The 21,733-nt window shown below is 48.3% G+C and overlaps 1 protein-coding gene across 2 annotated transcripts in view; it reads left to right on the top strand.

Moving 5' to 3' along the window:
- The first annotated feature begins 2,995 nt into the window (after nt 1–2,995).
- PLA2G4E (phospholipase A2 group IVE) overlaps nt 2,996–21,733 on the top strand; it is a 70,462-nt gene continuing 51,724 nt past the window's right edge. Inside the window, exon 1 of one of the 2 annotated variants that reach the window (XM_082388744.1) lies at nt 2,996–5,134. In XM_082388744.1, the coding sequence (XP_082244870.1) occupies nt 4,952–5,134 (183 nt within the window). In that variant the 5' untranslated portion in view covers nt 2,996–4,951. Of the gene's footprint in view, nt 5,135–13,982; nt 20,384–21,733 lie in introns of those variants that run through there. The other variant, XM_082388745.1, reaches the window with a different exon arrangement.

Below are 21,733 nucleotides of genomic sequence, written 5' to 3'. Positions count from 1 at the left end.
AGCTTAGAAATATGTTTTTCCTTTCTGGATTTCTCCCATCAGTGATAACCACAAAACACCCAGGGTTGCTTACTAGTCCAAAGAGGTGGGTCCTGGCCATTAAAATCGTGAGAAGAGGAAACTGGGCAGCCTCTCTTCAGCCAAGGTTTTCAGCTGACTTTTCAGCTTTTTTTTTTTTTTTATTGAAGTATAGTTGTTTCGCAATGTTGTGTTAGTTTCAGGTGTACAGCACAGTGACTCAGTTATACATATATATTCTTTTTCAGATTCTTTTCCCTTATAGGTTATTACAAAATATTGAGTAGAGTTCCCTGTGCTACACAGTATGTCCTTGTTGGTTACCTGTTTTACATACAGCAGTGTGTATATGTTAATCCCAACCTCCTAATTTATCCCACCCCCCAGATTCTTTTCCATTTAAGTTGTTTAAGATATTGAATATAGTTCCCTGTGTTATACAGTAGGTCCTTGTTGTTTATCTATTTTATATATAGTCAGCGCCACATGGTGTCACTGTTGAAGCACAGGCAATGCTAGCACCCGCTACTGCCCCCTGCTCTTGTCCTGAAGCACTGATGATGAAAGACAGGTGCTCCAGCTGCTCTGGGCTTGTCCTCTTTGCCCACTACTGGACAAGCTGGGGGTGACAGGGGACCCCACCAGGTCTGCTGCCTGGCTTGCCTCTGCACGCCTCTTGGGGAATGAAGCTGAGAGGGCTTTGCAGGGCACGTACCCACAGGCTCCGCGCCCCCCGGGGCAGGTGGCTTTGGCTTGTCTGCCATTTCCCTGACTCAGACCCACTCTGGCTTCCTCAGCTCATGATGCTTGCACCAGCCCACAGCCACTTTCCTCAAGTCCCGACGTGCCAAGGTGGCAGGGTCCAAAAGGGTTTCTACACTGCAGCTTCAGCCCCATACTGGCTCTGAGCTACCTTCCTTTCCCTATTTCTGCATTCTGGCCCCAGGAATGAGGGAAATGTTAACTCGAGCCAAGCCCTGTCCCATTTCCTGCTCTGTGATGAAGAATTCCTGTTGGGGGGAGGGGACAGGGATGGGGGTGGGGGTGATAAGTCCACCCCCATCAAAGTTAGTTCTTGAAGGAAAAATTAGGAAAATGTCCACTCTCCCCTTCATGGGATAAGACAGAAAAGACGATATATCTTTTTTTCTGTAAAAAAAAAAAAAAATCATTTTTATATTGAGATCATTTTAGTCCCAACAGATCTATGATATTTACATGAATCAGTTCTGATATTAAGCTGGGTTACTGAAGCCACACTTGCTGTAATGGGGACTGAGCAGGAAAGGAACTAACATTGACTGCAGCCCACTGTTTGCCGGGTGTTAATTCTCACACTTCTACGAGGTCAGCATCGTCATCGTTATCCCTATTTTACAAATGAAGAAACCAAGTCTCAGAAAGGTTGGTAACTTGCCAGTAGTTTGCTCTGGAGCCGTGGGAACCCCTTCCTGCCCCACGAGCCCATACCGGGCCCTTAGCAGGCTTGCTCCATCCAGAGTGGGATCCAGGCCTGCAGGAGAGGCACCTAGCCTTTTGTGTCTCTCCTGATGTCACCAGATACTTTCTCCCTGGACCTGTAATGAGATATTCTACTTATTACCTCCCTGTGTCCCTGGCTACAGACAAATCAGCTCCTTTTGATAAAGCCCCACCTCCCTTTTTTTTTGAGCAAAATGAAGGGAGTTTTTGTTGCCTGAGACGAAAGTGCCTTTGGGAGACCCTGCCCACAGCTGATGGGGTGACAGCTACTGTGCCCTGGGGGCTTGCCAGGCACCACTGGACTCTGAGCCCTTTACAGAGGGAACCAGTTCATGGGGTAAATATGGAACCATGTTATTTTTCTCACTAACTGTCCCCAGCTATACTCTGTCAAAGCCTCCTTTCCTGCTAGATACAGATATTTGAGAAGAGACAGTCCTCCTAACAATGAGACCAGAACCATTTTTCATTTAAACACACACATTTTGATGCATATTATGTTTATGTTTGTAAATTTTTTCTTTTTTGTTCCCTAAAATTGAAGGCCTGCAGGTGCACAAAATACTTATTAAGTCCTTAGCTTCCAAAACCTCAAGACACAATGTACCCCTACACAATTAATTAGTTCACTGTGCCAGGAGCCAGTTCTAGAATGTAATGTAATTTAATGTAAACACAAATGGGATAATTATTATGGAATGGTTTGGTATCGCTGGTCTATTTGACAGCCCCTTTCTCTGCATGGTCTTCTCCCTCTATTTCTCAGTATGGGGACTTTCTTGTTGGAAAACTTCCTTCTTTAAAGAACCTTCCCCTGGAAACTGAGGATGCCTTTGTTTTTAATCTGTAGGACTTCCCACATTCTAAAAGATTATTTTAACCTAACAAAGCACCCTGCCATTTAGCCACACCATGGATAATGCTTTTTCTTTATCAATGCTTTTCGCAATAAAACAGAAGAACAATACATCTTAAACTTATACACTGCTGTTTGTCGATTCTATCTCAATAAAACTGGAAAGAAAAATATATAATTAGATTTTTAAAAATCAATCTTTTATCCAATTTCCAGTGAGCATTACTTTTAGGATTAATCAATGCAAAATAAAACCAGGAACAGCTAAAATTTCACATGGTAAACTTTTTTTTTAATTAATTAATTTTTGGCTGCGTTGGGTCCTTGTTGCTGCGCATGGGTTTTCTCTAGTTGCGGCGAGTGGGGGCTACTCTTCGTTTTGGTGTGCGGGGCTTCTCATTGCAGTGGCTTCTCTTATTGCGGAGCCTGGGCTCTAGGCACACAGGCTTCAGTAGTTGTGGCATGTGGGCTCAGTAGTTGTGGCTCACAGGCTCTAGAGCACGGGCTCAGTAGTTGTGGCGCACAGGCTTGGTTGCTCCACGGCATGTGGGATCTTCGCGGACCAGGGCTCGAACCCGTGTCCCCTGCATTGGCAGGTGGATTCTTAACCACTACGCAACCAGGGAAGTCCCTCACATGGTAAACTTTTAAAGAATCATGTCTTGGAGATTTAAAAAAATGACCTGGAAAAAATTAGACTTGTCAAGAAATAGAGGCCACAAAAGAAAATTCACAAAGGTGAAGTTATTGAAGGAAACCAGATTTGCCTTCAAATATGCTGCTCTGTATATTGATTATTTTGAGTTAAAGGCACTTGAAAAAATAGCAGATGTATAAGGATACGCTAACCTTTCTTTTTCTTCCTACAAGCTGGAGATAAAACTCCCACGTAGGGACTTTCCTGGTAGTGCAGTGGTTAAGAATCTGCCTGCCTAATGCAAGGGACACGGGTTCGATCCCTGGTCCGGGAAGATCCCACATGCCACGGAACAACTAAGCCCATGTGCCACAACTACTGAGCCTGCTCTCTAGAGCCCGCGAGCCACAACTACTGAAGCCCGCGCGCCTAGAGCCCGTGCTTGGCGACGAGAGAAGCCACCGCAATGAGAAGCCCGCGCACCGCAACGAAGAGTAGCCCCCGCTCACCTCAACTAGAGAAAACCCGCAACAACAAAGACCCAATGCAGCCAAAAATAAATAAATAAATTTATTTTTAAAAGAAACTCCATGTGTTTAGAAGATATACTAGGAGGAAAGAAACATCCTTATCACTAAAGATGAGGAGTAGGGGCACAAACAGACCTGGTTAAATTAACCCTTATCTTCCTAGTTACATAATTTTCTATAATTTACTGTCATAGCGCTGGCGCTTCTGTGGGCTGATGAAGGTCTGGAATTGTCTCTGCTGATTAAGTTCTGTTCTAACTGGTGGAGAGGGAAGGAAACGTATGTCCTGCTTTTAGGCAAATAGGAGAGCAGAAAGCTTTTCTTGTATCGGCTTCTTCTTAATTGCTTTCAGCTGAAAATAATCCTAAATGCTAAGTGACTTAATTGGGGGTAGAGGGTGCGAATTCTGCTACCTTTTAGCACAAACAGAAAAATGACACTTTACATACATCTCCCCCCCACCCCCCAAACACGACTCTAGTCAGTCAGACCGGGAGTCTGGCTACTGCTTGACTTCTGATAGGGCTGTTTAGGCCAGAGGCAGCCCCCACTGGAAAACCACAGCCTCAGAAAAGAGTCTTGAAATGGGGAGGGGGATGATGGGGTGTCCCCAACTAGAGAGGATGCTGGATCACTCAGAGCCCACACACAGAGAAACAGAAAGATGCACATTTTGAATGTATATTTTAAAACACTTGTAAACAAACACAAAGAGGGTTTTTTTTTTTATTTTTGCATTTTTGTTTTTACTGTGGAGCTATGATGCATTGTCTTTAAGCTGCCAGGAACGGCGTCTATCAAGCCAAAGAAAGGGCTGAAAATGAGAGGCAGAGTAGATTATTGAATTCCCTTCTGGCCTGTGGCCCCTCCATCAACGCTGAACACCAGGTTAGGGATTTATTTTCAGGGCTCAAAAGAGAGATCTGGGGGTGTCAGCCAAGAGCCAGGGAATCCACCAGGGGCCCAGATGGTCTCAGCCACCTGACCCTCAGCCCTTGCTCCCTCTTCCGTCCCCACTGACATATTGAGTGTCACACTTTTAAAAATAGCCCTGAGCAGTGAGGAGCCTGGATGGGAGCTCAGAAATGCAGGCCTCCCCTGAGGAGAGCTGCCCCAGGTGAATGTAATTGTAGCTTGCTGCTGACTTTCTACACAACATAAGAACGTTCTCTCCACCAAAGTCGGCCCAGATTAGCTGATGTATTCACAGAGATGTGGGACTCTTTTAACTAAGCACTGACTTCCTTCACCTCTTTAATAATTCATCAGGCTCATTTATCTTCAGGAGGAATCCGATGACATTGCTTTTGCTGTTTTGCAAAACTCCCTTGAAATTTCCCAAGGGTATTCGCGGTTTGCCTCGCTGTTAAGGACCAGCCCAGTGCCAGACAGCCTGTTCTAAGCCCCAGAGAGGTGGACGTGGCTGGAATGACTCTCCAGACCTCAGAAGGCCATCCTGGCTTGGGAACTGATGTGTTTGTCCTGCAGAGCCTACAAGGGGATGAAGAAGGCAGCACAGCAGGAAGGAGTGTCAGTGAGTTGGAGCAGACACAGGTCCTGGAAACTCCCCATCTCCCACCTCTGCTTCCCATGGCCCCTGGGGGCTCTCAGGTATGTCTGCATTTCTGGGGAGGGCTCCTGGCCCCTTAAATTTTACCCCCACTTTCCTGACTATAAGTAAGATCACCTGCATTGCTGCAGAGTTAAGAGGTTGTGTTCTTGTTAATTTCTTTCTTTCCCAGATGTATCCCTTTGGCCCCGCCCCATCACCTACCTGTCCTTACCTGTCTCTGTGCCCCAAAGAGTTGTTAACTCTGACAGTGATGACCTTTTACTGCGTGCACTCTATGTGCTTGGGAGGGATTAGTATTGATGATGAAACTGAAGCTCAGTGGGGTTAAGGTCACACAGCTAGTTGATAGGAGAGCTGAGATGGCAGGTGTTTCTATTGATATGATACTGAGAAGAGGGGTCAGGATCCTGCAGGTGAATGACTTAGCAGACCACCTGGCACATAATAGATTCTAAGCCTGTGCCATCTAGCCTAGTGGCAGGGCAGGGTCATAACTGTAACCACATGTAGCTCTGAGCAAGTTGGAGGGAATGTACTGATTTGGCCTTCCTCATGGACCCCACCCATGGGCCAGTGAAGAGAAAACCTTGACTAAGTCAGTCCCATCTGGTAAATTGAGTGGGCTACAAAAATTGAAGCGTGGCTTTAGGCAATCATCAGTAGATCCAGATCTGCCTCCCCAGCTTCTCCGCCGGGCAGGTGTGTGAGCTTCCTGTGGGCTCCCAGCAATGGGGAGGGGTCTGTGTTCTTATGCCCCTCTGGCCGCTCTGGTCTCAGCAGCAGTGCCAGGCTGAGCTCAGCAGGGGGCAAGGCTCACGTCCGTCCATGGACCTTGTTCACAGGAGCACTGGGTCATGGTCACTTTGCCCCCTGTGGACCCCTCTGCCCCATTCTGTCTGGACCCTGGCTTTCTGGCTCCATCCTGGCCTTCCACCATGGGGTCACCTTGCCTGGCCCCAGTAAGTCCCACTTCATAGCTGTGGCTGTCAACCCAGTGTCCACCACCCAAGGTACCTGAGGGCAGCTGGGCCGATGACCGGTCCCCCCAAGATTTGTCCCCTTGACCAGACTGACTGCCCCATGGAAGCACCAGGGCCCCTGCCGCTGACCCCTAACAGAGTCGCAGGTGAAGAGTGGTGGCTCCTCTCCCCCTCTCTGCCCCACACCTTCCCGCCCTTCCCGTAGTCCCCTGTCCCCCAGTGGGCAGGCTTCCTCCCCTTCCTTTCCCTGCTCAGCCTCCTTTCCAGAAGTCCCTGTGGTCCAGTAGGCCTGGCCTGCTCCTGATGTGCTGCAGGGGGAGGTGTACCGTCTACAGCCCTGCTGGGAGGTCAGGGGCCTGCACCCCCCACCCCTCCCTGGCATCAGAGGCCTCCTGACTCAGAGGTGGCCCCTCAAAGGCTGTGAGAGCCATTGAAACACAGGGGTTCAGTATCTGTAAGAGCGCCATCCTCCTTAGAGTGGTTGAGAGCATGGGCTGTGAAATCAGACCAGGGCTTCCATAAGTTTCTCTGTCAGTTGCCAACCCTGTGACCTCAGACCAGTTCCTTAACCTCTCAGACTTCACCTCTCAGTTTCTCCACCTCTGGGGCAAAATCATGTCAGGTGTAGATAGCAGAGTGTTTGGAGCACAGGAAGCTGGAACCATGCTGACCGCTGTCGTCGTCGTTGTTGTGACTTTACAATTCTTTCTCCCCTTCTGTCCTGTCATCCCCACGCCTGACATGGTTCAGGAATGAGGCTGTGCCCCTTGTCTTGTTTCAGCTGCTTGAGGGAAGAGCAGGAAGGCCACAGGGCTGGGACAGAGGCAACCACACAAAGACACTGTGCTTAACCTTAATATTTTCTTTTTTATGTGTGTAAAAGTAATTTCAAAAAACGTCTGGAAACATAAAGGAAAAACCCATTGTAATCGCATCAACTCAATACAATAACTATTCCCTTTCAGTCTTTTTTCTCCTTAGATAATGTTGATATAGTTGTGCTTATAATAATTATACCAGATCTATGTCCAGGTTTTTTGTCTTAACCTAAAATGACAGCCATGAATGTTTTCTTGGTTGATACTTAAACTTCATAATTGTCACCTTAATGGCAGAATAATATTCCATTGTGTGCCTGTTCTATAATTTGTTAAGATTTATGGTGAAATGTCAGAGTTTATAGGTGCTTTATTTTTGCAAATTTCCATGGAATTTCTCAGAAGCTTGTCAGTTGGTTCTTCCCTAAGACCTGTATGAAATACCTGAACAAGATAAGAAGAATCACAGTCAGCTCTGCAAGAGGGGGTGTAATATTAGGGAATGTATGTATGTGGGGGGAACGTGTATGATTGGGGACGATGTGTCTGCATTCGGTGACAGAGGAAGCCTCCATATGGCAAATTTTGAGGGACCCACAAGGACCCACCAATCTTCAAATAGTTCCTCATCTGCCCTCCATTTTGGTCCTTGAAGGGTTTCCCTCCAGGACCACCCTGTAGATTACGTCTTCATCTTTCTAGGGCCCCTTGGAGGCTGGCATTACTGGGTAGCATGTCGTCATCCAGCAGTACTTCAGCAAAAATGAGTTTATCGGATTAGTTTTCAGAGTTACCATTTCCTGCACTGTATTCTTAGGCAACTCTTCCTGTGGCTTGTTACATGTCTTCCATCTCAGGAAGACCAGGAACCACATCTGAAGCACGTATTCATTCCTTGAACAGATATTTATCAAGGTCCCACTGTGCCCCCGGTATTGTTCTAGGAGTGGAAGACAGAGCACTGAGCAGGTCAGATAGGATCCAGTCCTCTTGAAACTTACATTCTAATGGGGGAGACAGGAAATAAATACATGACTGTTTCTATGTCGAAGCTACTGGAACTAAACATGTGATAGAGGGTGACTTTCAGCAGGGAGGGGACAGGAGGTAGGATGGTGACATCTGAACCAAGATCTGAACCATAAGAAGACCAGTGGGAAAATGTTCCACAGAGAGCAAATTCTAAGTGCAAAGGCCCTGAGGTGGGCACAAGGCTGGTCTGTTCTGGAAACAGAGAGAAGACCAGTGTGTCTGGAGAGCAGAGAGCAGGGGAAGAGAGGAAGTAGTCAGAGCCTTATGCTGACCCAGTGCAGCAGGAGGCAGCTTTGGGGTTGTTCTGAGGCATCAGGCGGGAGCCACTGGAAGCTTCTAATCTGAGGGTGGACTTTATCTGATTTATGTTTTACACCGATCACTGCGGCTGGTCTGTGGAATGGACTGCCTGAGGGGAAACAGGGAGGCAAGTGAAGAGGCTCTGGCTGTGGTCCAGGAGGAAATGGAGGCGGCTTAAATTCAAGTGGACAGATTCTGGATTTTTCTGGAGGCAGAACTTCTATCTTGCTGATAGATTGGATATGGAATGAGAACACAAAGACGCCTCCTAGGTTTTTGCCTTAATAACTGGGAGGTACCCCTTAGTCTGCTAGGGAACCCCAAGGTAGGGTTCCCCAAATGGGTTGGGATGGAGGAGACTGGAGGTTTCTGTGTTGGACATTTTAAATTTGAGATGCTTGATATACGCATATCTGAGCAGAGATGTCAGGTGGGCAGATGCAAACACAAGTCTGGAACTTGGGAGATAGGTCGGGGAGATAATTGGGTTGACTACATGAACCAGAATATAGATGGTTGTTGAAACCATGAAGCTGGATGAGGTATCCCAAAAATGGGGGGGTGGGGCGGACAGAAGGGAAGAAGCAGAAACCTATGCCCTTCTGCTCCCCACCTTCTAGACGCCTGGTGGAGACAGAAGAGCCACCAAAGAAGACTGAGAAGGAATCGCCAATGAGGTTGGAAGAAACCAAGGAAGCCAAGAGACTTTGTCTCTAAACGACCCATACTTTTATCAGAGTGGGTTGTCAGTAAACATTTTCAGGAAGCACAAGCTTTGTGGCTGCTTGTTAGTGTCTTTGCAGCCTCTGGTGCACACCTGGAACGTTGAGTGACAGGTGGCTGGCTGGCTGACTGCGGGCCTCAGAGCCCACGCGGCTTCCCATTATCTCTGACATCAAGGCTGATTCCTCTGCCTGGTTCCAGAGGCCTGATGAAATCGGACCCCACCCCAGCAGCCCACCCTATGGCCCGGCGCCCACCCTTCCCTCCTGGCAGGACTTGCCCTACTCTGTGCCGCCTACATGGTGTAAGGCAAGCTCATTCCCACCTCTTCACCTGGATTCTGCTGCTTCCCTTCCTGGAATGCCCTCCCTTCCTGCTGCCTTTCCTAGCCTGGCCCACATTTCAGGCCCAGCTCAAAGCTCATTTCCCCAGTCTCTCCCCATCTGCCCTCTACTTTCTTACTTGATGGATTTCCCTCAGGACCACCCCTGTGCATTACACCTTTTCACCTCAGGTTACTGAAGCCCACTGGACATCTTCTGCCCCGCCCTCCATATCTAAACTATCATACTGTGATGGTTCTACCCCGAAATTCATCTTTTTTTTTTTGGCTACGTTGGGTCTTTGTTGCTGCGTGCGGGCTTTCTCTAGTTGTGGCGAGAGGGGGCTACTCTTCGTTGCAGCGAGCAGGCTTCTCATTGCAGTGGCTTCTCTTGTTGCGGAGCACGGGCTCTAGGCGCGCGGCCTTCAGTAGTTGCAGTGCGCGGGCTCTAGGGTGCAGGGGCTTCAGTAGTTGTGGCACGTGGGCTCAGTAGTTGTAGCTTGTGGGCTCTAGAGCGCAGGTTCAGTAGTTGTGGTGCACAAGTTTAGTTGCTCCGCGGCATGTGGGATCTTCCCGGACCAGGGCTCGAACCTGTGTCCCCTGCATTGGCAGGCGTATTCTTAAGCACTGCACCACCAGGGAAGTCCCCCAAAATACGTCTTGAATCCCATCACTTCTCTCCATCCCTGCCACTCACCGTGGCCTGAGTCACCACGGGTTTCCCGTCTGAACCACTACAACTCATCTTCCCACCCCCAGGGAGAGTGGAGAAGGGCCGAGGACAGGAGGCTGGGATTGTCAGATGAGCCCAGATGTGACATCACACTAGCTCTGGGTCACTAGGTAAAAAATCAATCAGACCTAGTTATTCCAGTCGTAGTTATTTTCCCAAGAGCAATGAAGACTCATATTTACGTGAACACCTGTATGTGTGTATTTATAACAGCTTTATTCATAATTGCTGAAAATTGGAAACACCTTTATCCTTTAACTGACAAATGAATAAACAAATTGTAATTTTTACAATGGAAAACTACACAGCAATGAAAAAGAAAGAACTCATACAACAACATAGATAAACCTCAAAAACTTTACACCAAACAAAAGAAGTCACCACAAAAGATTGAACAGTATGACTCCACTTATGTGAAACTCTAGAAAAGACCCATCTAATTGACAGCAACAGAAAGCAGATCAGTGGTTCCCTGAGGCCCAGGGAGAAGTGGAAGCGTTGACCAAAAGGGCTATGAGGCAAATTTTGGGAGTGAAGGAAATGATCTCCGTCTTGATTGTGGCAGTGGTTGCACATTTGTATATAGTTGTCAAAACCAATCAAATGGATACACTTTATTGTGTTAAATTATACCTCAGTAAAGTTGATTTTTAAAGTAAAAAAAATAAGTCAGTTCACCAAATGATGAGTTTGCCAAAAGTGCAATCATTCTACTGGGCTGTCCGCCAAGACGCCCTCATGTGGCTTTTACCGAGCTGGGTCCTCAGGCTCCAGCAACCCCACCCCAGCAGTTCTCACTGTTGGTTCACTCAGCCCCACCATCGCCCACAGGCCCACAGCTCTCCTAACTTCCAGGGCCCCTCAGGCAGCCTTGCGGAGTTTCCATGAGTCTGCCCAGGCCTCTTCCCTCTACTCTCTGGGGGCCAAAGGGCACATCTGTGAGGCTGCATCTCCCAGAGGTCAGACGTGCTCTCAGCTCTGGATCCCAAGAGTTTGTCACTGTTACGCCAGCTGTCGGATGGTGGAGGTGGGGCAAGGATAAATGACTGCCTATGTATTTTTCCATATCTGTTATTTACAGGAAAACCAAGGCCTAGAGAAATTTAGAAGCCAAGATTTATCTTCTGTTTCTCTTTGTATTTTGAAGACGGTCTCCTTCCTCAGGGCAGCAGAGGCCAGGGGCCAGTTTGAGGAAAGAAAGGACCAAAAGGATTGCAGGGACAAAAACATAAAACAAAACCATACAGGTTAAAATGTTCACATTTCATCCTTTTTTTTTTTTTAAACTCTTTGGTAAGTCTTTGATTCCCAGGAGAGACTCACCAAAGAGTTCCTTACATACAAGAAATCTCTGTTCAGAGTCAGTCTGTCCAGAATTAGAGCCAGTGCTGGGCACTTCCTGAGTGCTCAGTGAATGTTCTCCACCTATGTCACATCAGCTGTCTCCTCCACTGAGCAATGCCACCTGCTGCTGGCACTTGGCGCCCTGGGGGCTCCATGGCCAGGTGACTCCTGCCCTACCTGGTCTCTGCCCACATCCGGCCTTGAGGCCAGCAGGAAGCCCTTCCATCTCTGTAAAGTGACCAGACAGAAAGGCAATGTCTGCCTGTGTAGACTTAGCCTGACCTAAACACAGATGGATGGGACTCTGCTCTGGCCAGGCAACCAGAGGCCATGAAGAAACGAATGGAGCCTGCAACCTTGCTTCCCATCGTCTCCCTCTGACACTCACAGGCCCTGCTCCGGATTCCTCCTCCTCCTCCACAGACATGCATGTTTATCCTTCCTGGGTACCATCCCCTCAGGCCCAGAGTGACAGCTAGAGAAGCTGAGGCAGAGTCTGCATGGAACTGGGGGCCCTGGGAGACTGCAGGGCATTTGGGTAGGGCGAGACCAGCGGCCACTCCCAGCTGGTGAAGAGGGAGAGGAATTTATTGATCAGGGGGCTTTTGCAGGCCACGGCTTGGGCCAAGGAGCCACCCTGAGCTGATGAAGGAGGCATGCCTACCTTCCAGCTCACCCAAAACACACAGTGCTGATGGCCACCTGTTCTGCCTGTAGGAGCAGGATTTGCTCTCGTTCTTAAACATTCTCTGCTCATGAGTCACCACTGCCAACAAAAGAATCATCATGATTCTTACACTTGACATCTGGTACCTTATTTAGTATCCTTTCTGACTCTTCATACCTTTGCTCATGCTGTTTCATCTGACAAAAATGCTCTTTCCCGGGTCCTTGTCCTTCCTTCGAGGGCAAGTTCAAGTTTTTCCTATTCCAGGCAGCCTCTTCTGACTTTCCCAGCCCTGGGTGGCTGTGATCCCCAAGCAGCGTATTTATACACCTCTCCTCATATGTGACATGATCATCCTGAGACCATTTGTACGACCTTCCTGTCTCACCCAACGTACGTTGTGAGCTCCTTGGGCAGATGACATCTTGGTGTCTGAGGTTGCTGTACTGTGGATCATAGCACTTGTATTGAATCCATCGCTAACTAAGGGCCGGCCATGTGCTATGACTTGATCTCGTTTACTCTTCGCAACCACCCTATGAGGTAGGAATTATTTTGCTTCCCACTTCTCAGATGGAGAAACTCAGGCTTAGAGGGATAAACTTACCCAAGTTCATGCAGCTAACATGGGGCAGAACAAGTGTTCAAATCCAGGTCTGTGAAACTTCAACATCCAGACCTTGAACTAACTGGACAATGTCATCCTCACAGAGGTGACTGCTGGCAAAGAGCAAACTCAGGGTACAAAAAGCTCCAGGCAGTCTTGCTATGTGTGAGAGAGAGTCAGGAGCAGGAAGATAAAACCTATCATCCAGCTGAAACCAGAGGCACAAGTTTTAGTAGCAGAAGCCTCACAAGATTGAGAAATGTTGAGCTATGGACACAAGTGCTTTGAGAATACAAAGCACTGAGTAGGACTTTAACATCTGCTTATAAAGATAAAGAAGGGCAGGATCTGTTGACAACATTAGGAACATAAATACTACCTACGGTGGAATAAAGAGCCTTTCTTGTCATATTTATCCTTATTTTATATCTTGTCATCATGAAATAGTCACGTCTAATCTGTTGACCAGAAGTTCTGAGACATCTTGACATATTAACTTCAATGGTTGATTTATTTTTTTTTTAATCTCCCATTACTTGGAGGGTATAATATTTGCTTTACTTTATGTTGTCAAAACTGTATTTACTCACTGTATGTTTTTTTAATTGAAGTATAGTTGATTTACAATGTTGTGTTAGTTTCTGATGTACAGCAAAGTGATTCAGTTATACATATACATACATTCTTTTTCATATTATTTTCCATTATGGTTTATTACAGGATATTGAGTATAGTTCCCTGTACTATACAGCAGGACCTTGTTGTTTACCTATGTTATATACAATATAAAATATCTGTTTGTATCTGTTAATCCCAAACTCCTAATTTATCCCTCCCCTACCCCCTTTTCCCTTTAAGGTAACCATAAGTTTGTTTTCTATGTCTGTGTTACTCATTCTATGTTTGTTTTAGGAAATTGAGCTTTATCAATGAACACAGGAACATAAAGAGACATTTAAAAAACATAATGGAGAATCTTGATTTTCCAGGGCAGTAACATCTCCCAAAAGGCTGAGTGTATGAGGGTTAAAGCCAGAAGTTCTGGAACAGGCTGATTTGCATCACAGCCCTGTCACTTACTATGGTGACTCTGAGGAAGTGGCTTACCTACTCCATGTCTCAATTATTCTTTAAAATGAGATAATAATAGTATCTACTTCACAGGTAATACAAGATATGAAGAATAGTCCCCGTCACTTTGTAAACATTCAATAGATGGTAGCCACTTTGTTTCTGTTGGCATCTGTGTGATGGTCCAGCGGTGAATGTGCCATAACTAACCATCTTCTTACTGATGGACGTTAGGTGTTTCCAATTGATGAACAAGACCAGCAATGTTCCTGCCCTGAAAAGGGTTACGGTCTGGTGGAATGAGGCAAAAAGATGAACAAGATAAATCAATATATGATATATTAAATTAGATTTGATCTAATTTAACAATTGATAACCAGAGAAACACGGAAGCAAGTAAGTGGTTGAAAGGCACACATGTTATAAAGGATGGTCAGGGCAGGGCTGCTGGAGAAAATGACACTTGAGCAGAGCCATGACAGAGCAGAAAGTCAAGGACTTCGGGCAAGGGAACGGCAAGCGCAAAAATCCCTGACGTGGAAAAGAATTTAGCACATTCAGGGCATGGAGGGCCATGAGACAGACCCTGATATTTAAGGAAACTTAATATATGATAAAATTGGCACCACGGATCAATAGGAAAAGAACACACTGTTTAATAGATGACATGGGTACAAGTGGCTCACTATATAGGGTGAAATAAAGCAGCATCTCCACTTCACAAGCTGAACTGTGTTCAAGGGAAGGAGTAGAATGTGAGAAGCCATGGAAAGAAGTAAAAGCCACCAGAAGCTATGGGAGGGTTCTAACCAGGGCTGTCGAATAATCTAGTTATGTTTTTAGGAGATTCTGTAGAGAATGGCTTATAACAAGGCAAAAGTGCAAGCAGGAAGACCAGTTAGGCTAATGCCATAGCTGAGATGAGGGAGATGATGACTCAGGCTGGAGCAGTGGCAGTGACTCTGGGGAAAAGCTGGAGGGAAAATAATTTCACTTGAGTGCAGGGGGCTGAGGACATGGCCTGTTATCACCCTTGGTGCCCATGAGCCCCGAGTTTGTCTTCTTGATTGTTACTTCCCTGAACCCACAAATCCTTTCCCATTCTCTCCCCGAAGAAAGGCAATCTTTATTCAACTTTCTCAGTGCTTTCCAATTTAACAGCTGCAGTGAAATTTCATTTTTGTTTTAATTTCTCTGATTACCAATGATTTTGAGCATCTCCTCAAATGCTTGTTAGTTTTTTGGGTTTCCCTTCCTATAAATATTGCAGGTTCAAATATTTGGTTCACTTTTGTGTTGGCATGGCCATCTTTTTCTTGCGGAGTATGTAAGAATTCTTCCTATATACTAGACATTAATCCTTTTGTGATTTGCAACTGTGGTGCGAATGTCTTCTGTTATTCTGTCGGCTATCTATTAACTTGTTTCTCTGTGTTCTTAGTTGACAGAAACCCTTAATTCTTATGTAATCAAATTTAGAAATTTTTTTCCTTGTGGTTTGTGGATTCAAAATGATGTTTAAGAAATCCTCATCCCCAAGACCACAAATAGACTCTCCTATGTTATCTTCTGCCAACTTCATAGTTTTCCCTTTCTTATGTTCATCCCATTTCCAGCCCATCTTTTTATATGGGGACAGGTGAGGTTGCTGTTTTATTTTACATTATACACTGAGCCACTCATGACCATGTCACCTCTTAAACAATCTGTTCTTTTTTTTTTTTAATTATTATTTATTTATTATTTTTTTTTTTGGCTGTGTTGGGTCTTCGTTTCTGTGTGAGGGCTTCCTCTAGTTGCGGCAGGCGGGGGCCACTCTTCATCGCGGTGCGCGGGCCTTTCACTATCGTGGCCTCTCTTGTTGCGGAGCACAGGCTCCAGACACACAGGCTCAGTAGTTGTGGCTCACGGACCTAGTTGCTCTGCGGCATGTGGGATCTTCCCAGACCAGGGCTCGAACCCGTGTCCCCTGCATTGGCAGGCAGATTCTCAACCACTGCGCCACCAGGGAAGCCCAAACAATCTGTTCTTTTTCTATTGATTTGTGGTGCCAAATTTCTCATATGTTAAGTTCCCTTAAATATCAGGGTCTATCTCTGCCCCCTCTACTTTGTTCCATTGGTCCTATTCTTGCACCAACACCCTACTGCTTGTGTTAGTGTGACTTTGTAGTTTATTTTAATATCAGGCAGGGTAAGACTCTCCTCTTTACTGTTATTTTTTAAGAGTGGTTTGTTACCCACAGATATTTATTAAGAGGAAGGAATTTGGGATACGTTTTGGAGGTAGAACGGTGCTTATGGCATCTTTTGCTTTACCCCAGTTTTACATTTCTATGTTTTTTTTGTTTTGTTTTGTTTTGTCTTTGGCTGTGTTGGGTCTTCGTTGCTGCACGCGGGCTTTCTCTAGTTGCGGCAAGCGGGGGCTACTCTTCGTTGAGGTGCGTGGGCTTCTCATTGCGGTGGCTTCTCTTGTTGCGGAGCACGGGCTCTAGGCGTGTGGGCTTCAGTAGTTGTGGCTTGAGGGCTCTAGAGCGCAAGCTCAGTAGTTGTGGTGCACAGGCCTATTTGCTCCATGGCACGTGGGATCTTCCCAGACCAGGGATTGAAGTGTGTCCCCTGCATTGGCAGGTGGACTCTTAACCACTGCACCACCAGGGAAGTCTCTTTCTATGTATTTAAATCTGGCAACAGGGACTTCCCTGGTAGCGCAGTGGTTAAGAATCCACCTGCCAATGCAGGGGACATGGGTTCGATCCCTGGTCCAGGAAGATCCCCCATGCCGAGGAGCAGCTAGGCCCGTGCGCCACAACTACTGAGGCCTACGCGCCTAGAGCCCATGCTCCACAACAAGAGAGGCTGCCATGGTGAGAGGTCTGCGCACCACAGCAAGGAGTGGCCTCTGCTCGCCACAACTAGAGAAAGCCTGTGTGCAGCAACAAAGAACCAACATAGCCAAAAATAAATAAATTTTTTTAAAAATTAAAAAAAAAAATCTGGCAACATTTCCCTATTGGTTTCTAGCTTTTATACCTTGTTTAGGAAAATCCTCCTCATCCTCATCATTCTGTAATATTTTATTTTAAACCTTCTATAGTGTTATTTTAACATTTAGATATTTAATCTGTCTGGAATTTATTTTTGTGTGGTTATGAAGTTCATTTTAACTTTATAACTAACTTTATATTATTCTAAATAGTAAGCTATAATACTTTTTCCAATAATGAATAGTCCATCCTTTCATCACTGATTTGAAATACTTCCTGCACTGTATAATGAAATTTCATATGTACATAGGGCTGTTTCTGGGCTCTGCTTGGAAGGTATTGGAATCCAGAATTTGTTGGCAAGAATGGAAAAGCATTAGATGTGTTGAGCAGGAGAATGACAGGTTGAGGGCTTGGTTACGAAGCTCACTGGCCAGCCAGGTGTGTGGGGCAAGAACTCGTGAGAGGCAAGAGGCGGAGAATCAGATGCTGCTGATGGGGTGGGAAGGAAGGGACAGGCACCCGAGGCATCTTGAAAGAGGAAAGGTGAAGAATTCATCCTTGCTGGTTCTCCTGGGATGTCAGCTGAGCCACTGGGAGGAATGTACTTTCCAATGCTGGGTTACCTGAGGCCAAGAGGCTGCTGGCGAAGGCAGCTCCTGGTCACCCTGATCGATGGGAGCCAGTTAACAAGATCCCCGGACACAGCCAGAGGTGGAGGCTCAGAAGAGCAGGCTGGGGGGCTTTGGGGAGATCTCAGGCTCTCCGCTAATTAGGGAGGAAAGGGCGGTGGGTAGAAAGAAAACAAGTCCCCTCCACTTTGTGCGGAGATGGCATCAGAATTTCCACATGAAGGCGCTCTGGGGGCAGGGGCATTGATTTGGAGCATCAGTTGTGTACCAAGAACACTGTTGTAGCTTTAATTGTGTGTTCATTCAGAGACACACTGGATTAGAGGAGGGGGTTAGGCTCCCCTCGCCCCATAGTTGGACGTTGCCTTATGCCTGGCACTCCTCACCTCCCCAGCCCACTCCCCACTGCTCCCACCAAGGCCTCTGCCCTACTTAGAGTCCACACTGGACAATTTACCACTTAACTCAGCCCTCTCTGCTCCCCTCACTAGATCACAAATTCTTTGTTTCCTTCCCGGCTGCACCGTGTCAGCTCAGAGCCAGGCAGTAAATGCCGGCAGGTGAGTCCACTCTGTTTGCTGTTGCACCAGCTCCCACCTGGGTCAGAGGCTGTGTAGAGGGTGCGGAGGAAGAAACTTCCACCCCACCTCCTGTTAGCTTCCTATTCAATTTGATTTCATTCAACTGAAGTGAGGCCCTGCTCTTGAGGAGTTTATGCACATTGAGGAAATACAAGGATTGGAGACCCAGATTTTTCATAGGCTGCCGAGGATGGATGGAGCGGGTGGGGTGGATATTTGTGGCTAGGCTCCTTCAGTGAGAAGAGGATCAAGTTCTAGGCTTTGAGGAATGCTTTGGAGTTTGGGGCTTGCCCTGGGCCCATTTGATGGTGAAGGGTGGGGGAGTGGAGGGAATGGGTACCAGGCAGACACCTCCGTTGGGGGGAGGGTCCCCCTTCCCTCACCATAGCCCTCACCACATCACATTTAGGACGTTGTAGTGCTGTGGGCTGGGTTGTCTACAACATCAATCACCATTGCCTTCCTAAATTTCAGCTCTGATCATGTCACTGTCCTGCTCAAAAACCACCGATGGCTCCCCATTGCCTAGATAATAAGTCCAAATTTAAAGCACACCTCTTATTTTTCTTTAATTTTTAAAAATATTTATTTATTTATCTGGCTGCTCCAGGTCTTAGTTGCAGCACACGGGATCTTCCTTACCATGTACAGGTTATTTAGTTGCGGCATGCGGGATCTAGTTCCCCGACCAGGGATCGAACCTGGGCCCCCTGCATTGGGAGCACAGAGTCTTAACCACTGGACCACCAGGGAAGTCCCTAAAGCACGCCTTTTAAAAGTCACAACTATGGGGCCCTAATATATCTTTCCAGATTTGTTCCTTCACAGAACCTCCCTTCTCTCTGCCCAACTTCCACCACCCTCTGTGTCCCACTCTCCACATCCCCATACCTCCTCCCACACAACTCACTACTCTGATACCAGCCCACTTACATACCTGAGCATAGCCTGCTTTCTGGCCTCCTTCCTGCTCCTACTGTTCCTTCTTCCCACGATGCCCTTCTCACCTGTCGTTAGCTACCGCGATCCCGTCCATCCTCCAAGACCCAGTTCAGATGCTGCCTCTTCCAGGAAGCCTTCTCATGCCCACTCTTTCCCTTCCCAGCTGACACTCATTTCCCCGTTTCCGTGCTCCGTAGCCAGTTATTAGCTCTGTAAACCACAGATTTTTACAAATGGAAAGGGTTTATATTGCTCCTTCTAGGATACCCCCGTTACCACAGGAGACTCAGACCTCCAAGCTTCTGAGGGGTCGGAAGCATTTGGCTCCCCAGCTGGACTGTCAACAGCTTCAAGCCTGGAATTTCCTCTCTTAGCAGCATGTATGCAGTAGGTGCTCACTAAGCACTGTGAACTAAATTGAATTGGTAGAGTCCACCGAGGGGTGCGGATGCTGTTTGTGTCCTTGGCAGCGCGCTATGGCAGCGGCAGGGAAGGATGCAAGCTGGGAGGGGTCCAAGCTAAGGCCCCATCCCCACTCTGGAGAGCCTGGCAAGCAGAGAGGAGCAGGGTGGGGATGTCCTCCACCTGGCATACGGAGAGGCCCCACAGGTACCGCTGACCGGGATCCATCCCTGCATTCAAGCCCAATCAGCCCTGCATTCAGATCTCACCCTTAGTTTCATAAAATCACTTTAATCCGTGGGCCAGAAAAGCCGGTTGTGGGCCCCCAGGCAATAGCTCAGGCAGGAAATTCCCAATGCTCCCAGCTGCGCAGCTGAGCAAGCAAAGCCGCCTCTCCAGACCCCTGGAGTGAGCCAGCCACCAGGACAGAGATAGGGACAAGCTGCATGGGGCGAGAGCATCCCCGAGGCTGCTCTGAGCCCAGGCAGGGGCTGGGCTCACCCTTTCTCCGCCTGCCTGGGAGGGCGGGGAGCACTAGCCCTTGACTCTCTCCTCACCAGGGATTCAGGCAATTTACTTTCCTTCTTCATCCTCTAACTTTGAGTCCTGGTCATGGTCCCTGCCTCTCCTGAGGTCCCTGCCTACAGCTCCTGGGGCACTGAGCCATGGGGCTAAGTAGAGTTAAGAGGGAGGGCACATCCCCCAGAGGGGCACCTCTGAGCTATGACCTTGGCAAGCTATAGAGACAGCTTTTCCAAATCATGGCTGGGCTAATCCGGAAGCCTCTTCCTGCCGTTCTCTGGTGCAATGGACAGCCTGGTCATTCTTCTGGGGGCAGCGGACCACTGACCCTGCTGGTCCCTGCATTTCCAGGATCTGAAGACCTGAGGGTCCCTTGATACTAAGAGGCCTGTGCCCAGGAACCCCATCTGTCTTCCCACCTAAACCCCTCCCCGGGCAATCCCAGACACTGCCAAGAGTCTTCCAGAGGGCGGAGCTCTGAGTCAGAGTATAAGTTCCCCATCTCACTACCCTACGGCAGAACCACACAATGCTCCAGACGCAGATGCTCGTCCCAGTCTCCCACTACCTGTCACACCCAAGCCAAATGGAAGATGGCAGGCCCTCCACCACCTGCACCTTGGAGGTGAGGGAGCAGGGCTGGGTGGGTCCGGAGCTGAGAGCAGGAGATGGGTTCCGGGAGGGCTCGGGGCACTGCAGACTCCAGAGACATGGAGCACCTCGGCTAGGGCAGCCCCTGCCTGGCACCAGGGGACACAGTCTGGCCCAGTTGGGGCTGGGTTCCTGGGTGGCTGGCCCAGCTGCGGGTACCCACGGGCTTGACAAGACTTTATGGAGTGGCTCAGGGACGTCCTGGGCCCAGCAGCACCCAGGAGGACAGTGCTCAGCACTGCTGGGCGTGGGTCACATTTGGCCTATCCTAACGGTGAGCAGGCATTTACCTTGTGGACGTCTTGAGCTGCCTGCTGTGAGAGTGTGTGGTGTGGTGTCCGGTGAGGATCGGTGCCATTGCCAACCTGTCTCCATTGGCCATGAAACACCGCTACTGGGTCTGTGGTCCAGACTCCTGGGTCTATGCAGCCCCTCACGGCCTTGCAGAGACACCCCAGGTTCATGGGTCAGGTTTCCAGGGCTCTAGACCAGCTCTGCTTCGGCTTTCCCATCGTCTCTGTCTTCCAATTTGCTGTAGGCATGCCATGGCAAGGGCTGTCAGCAGCAACATCTTCCTCCTTACCTTCCCCCGGCCCACACTAAATCATGGAATGAGATGAGTGATGCCCTGAAAGTGTCTTGTCCCTGTGGTGTGGGAGGTAGAGACCCTGCTCAGTCTCCAAGGAGCCCAGGAGGGAAGACCCATGCTGTATGGTGCCTGGTGTCCTGCTGCCTGGGCCAGGATAGACGTCGCCTTCTGGGCTGTGTTTCTCCACAGCCCTCAGGGGGCTGAGATAGCCTCTGGTCCACACGTGCTCCTGCCTCTCCTGTCTCATTGAGTCTCCAGGAGCTTGGGCAAGGAGAAACCTCCACAGAGGGACAGGGCTTACCTTGAAGCGGGAATGAAGCAATTGAGAGCTGTGCCCATCCCTCTCAGGTCCTGGAGGGTCCATGACTCAGAGCTGGGATTTCTTGCCCTGACCTCTCACCTAGCCTGGGTGATAAAAAGGAAAACAGCCATAGTGGCTCCTCCCAGGTGACCCCTGGTCTGGGGTGCTGCTCAGACTAGCAGGGAAATACTCTGGGATCCCACAGAGTTCCCATCCCAGTGCTTTCCTTTTAGGGAGGGCCCTTGCCTCCTGGAAGCTATCGCCAGGCTGGTCTGAGGTCTGACACAGGTGTTGCAAGGAACTGATGGATACACCCAGCTCTCTAGGGAGGAGGAGGTGGCATCGCCAGCCGGGCCTGCCCTGAGAAGTCCCGTGGAGGGGAGTTCCCACAGGTTCCCCGGGAGTTGTCCTCCCTCGTCAGCACCCAGACCTCA

This window comes from Balaenoptera borealis, assembly GCF_965194805.1.
Source record: "Balaenoptera borealis genome assembly, chromosome: 3".
In the NCBI taxonomy this organism is placed as follows: Eukaryota; Metazoa; Chordata; class Mammalia; order Artiodactyla; family Balaenopteridae; genus Balaenoptera; species Balaenoptera borealis.
This window is presented reverse-complemented; position numbering and strand designations above follow the sequence as displayed.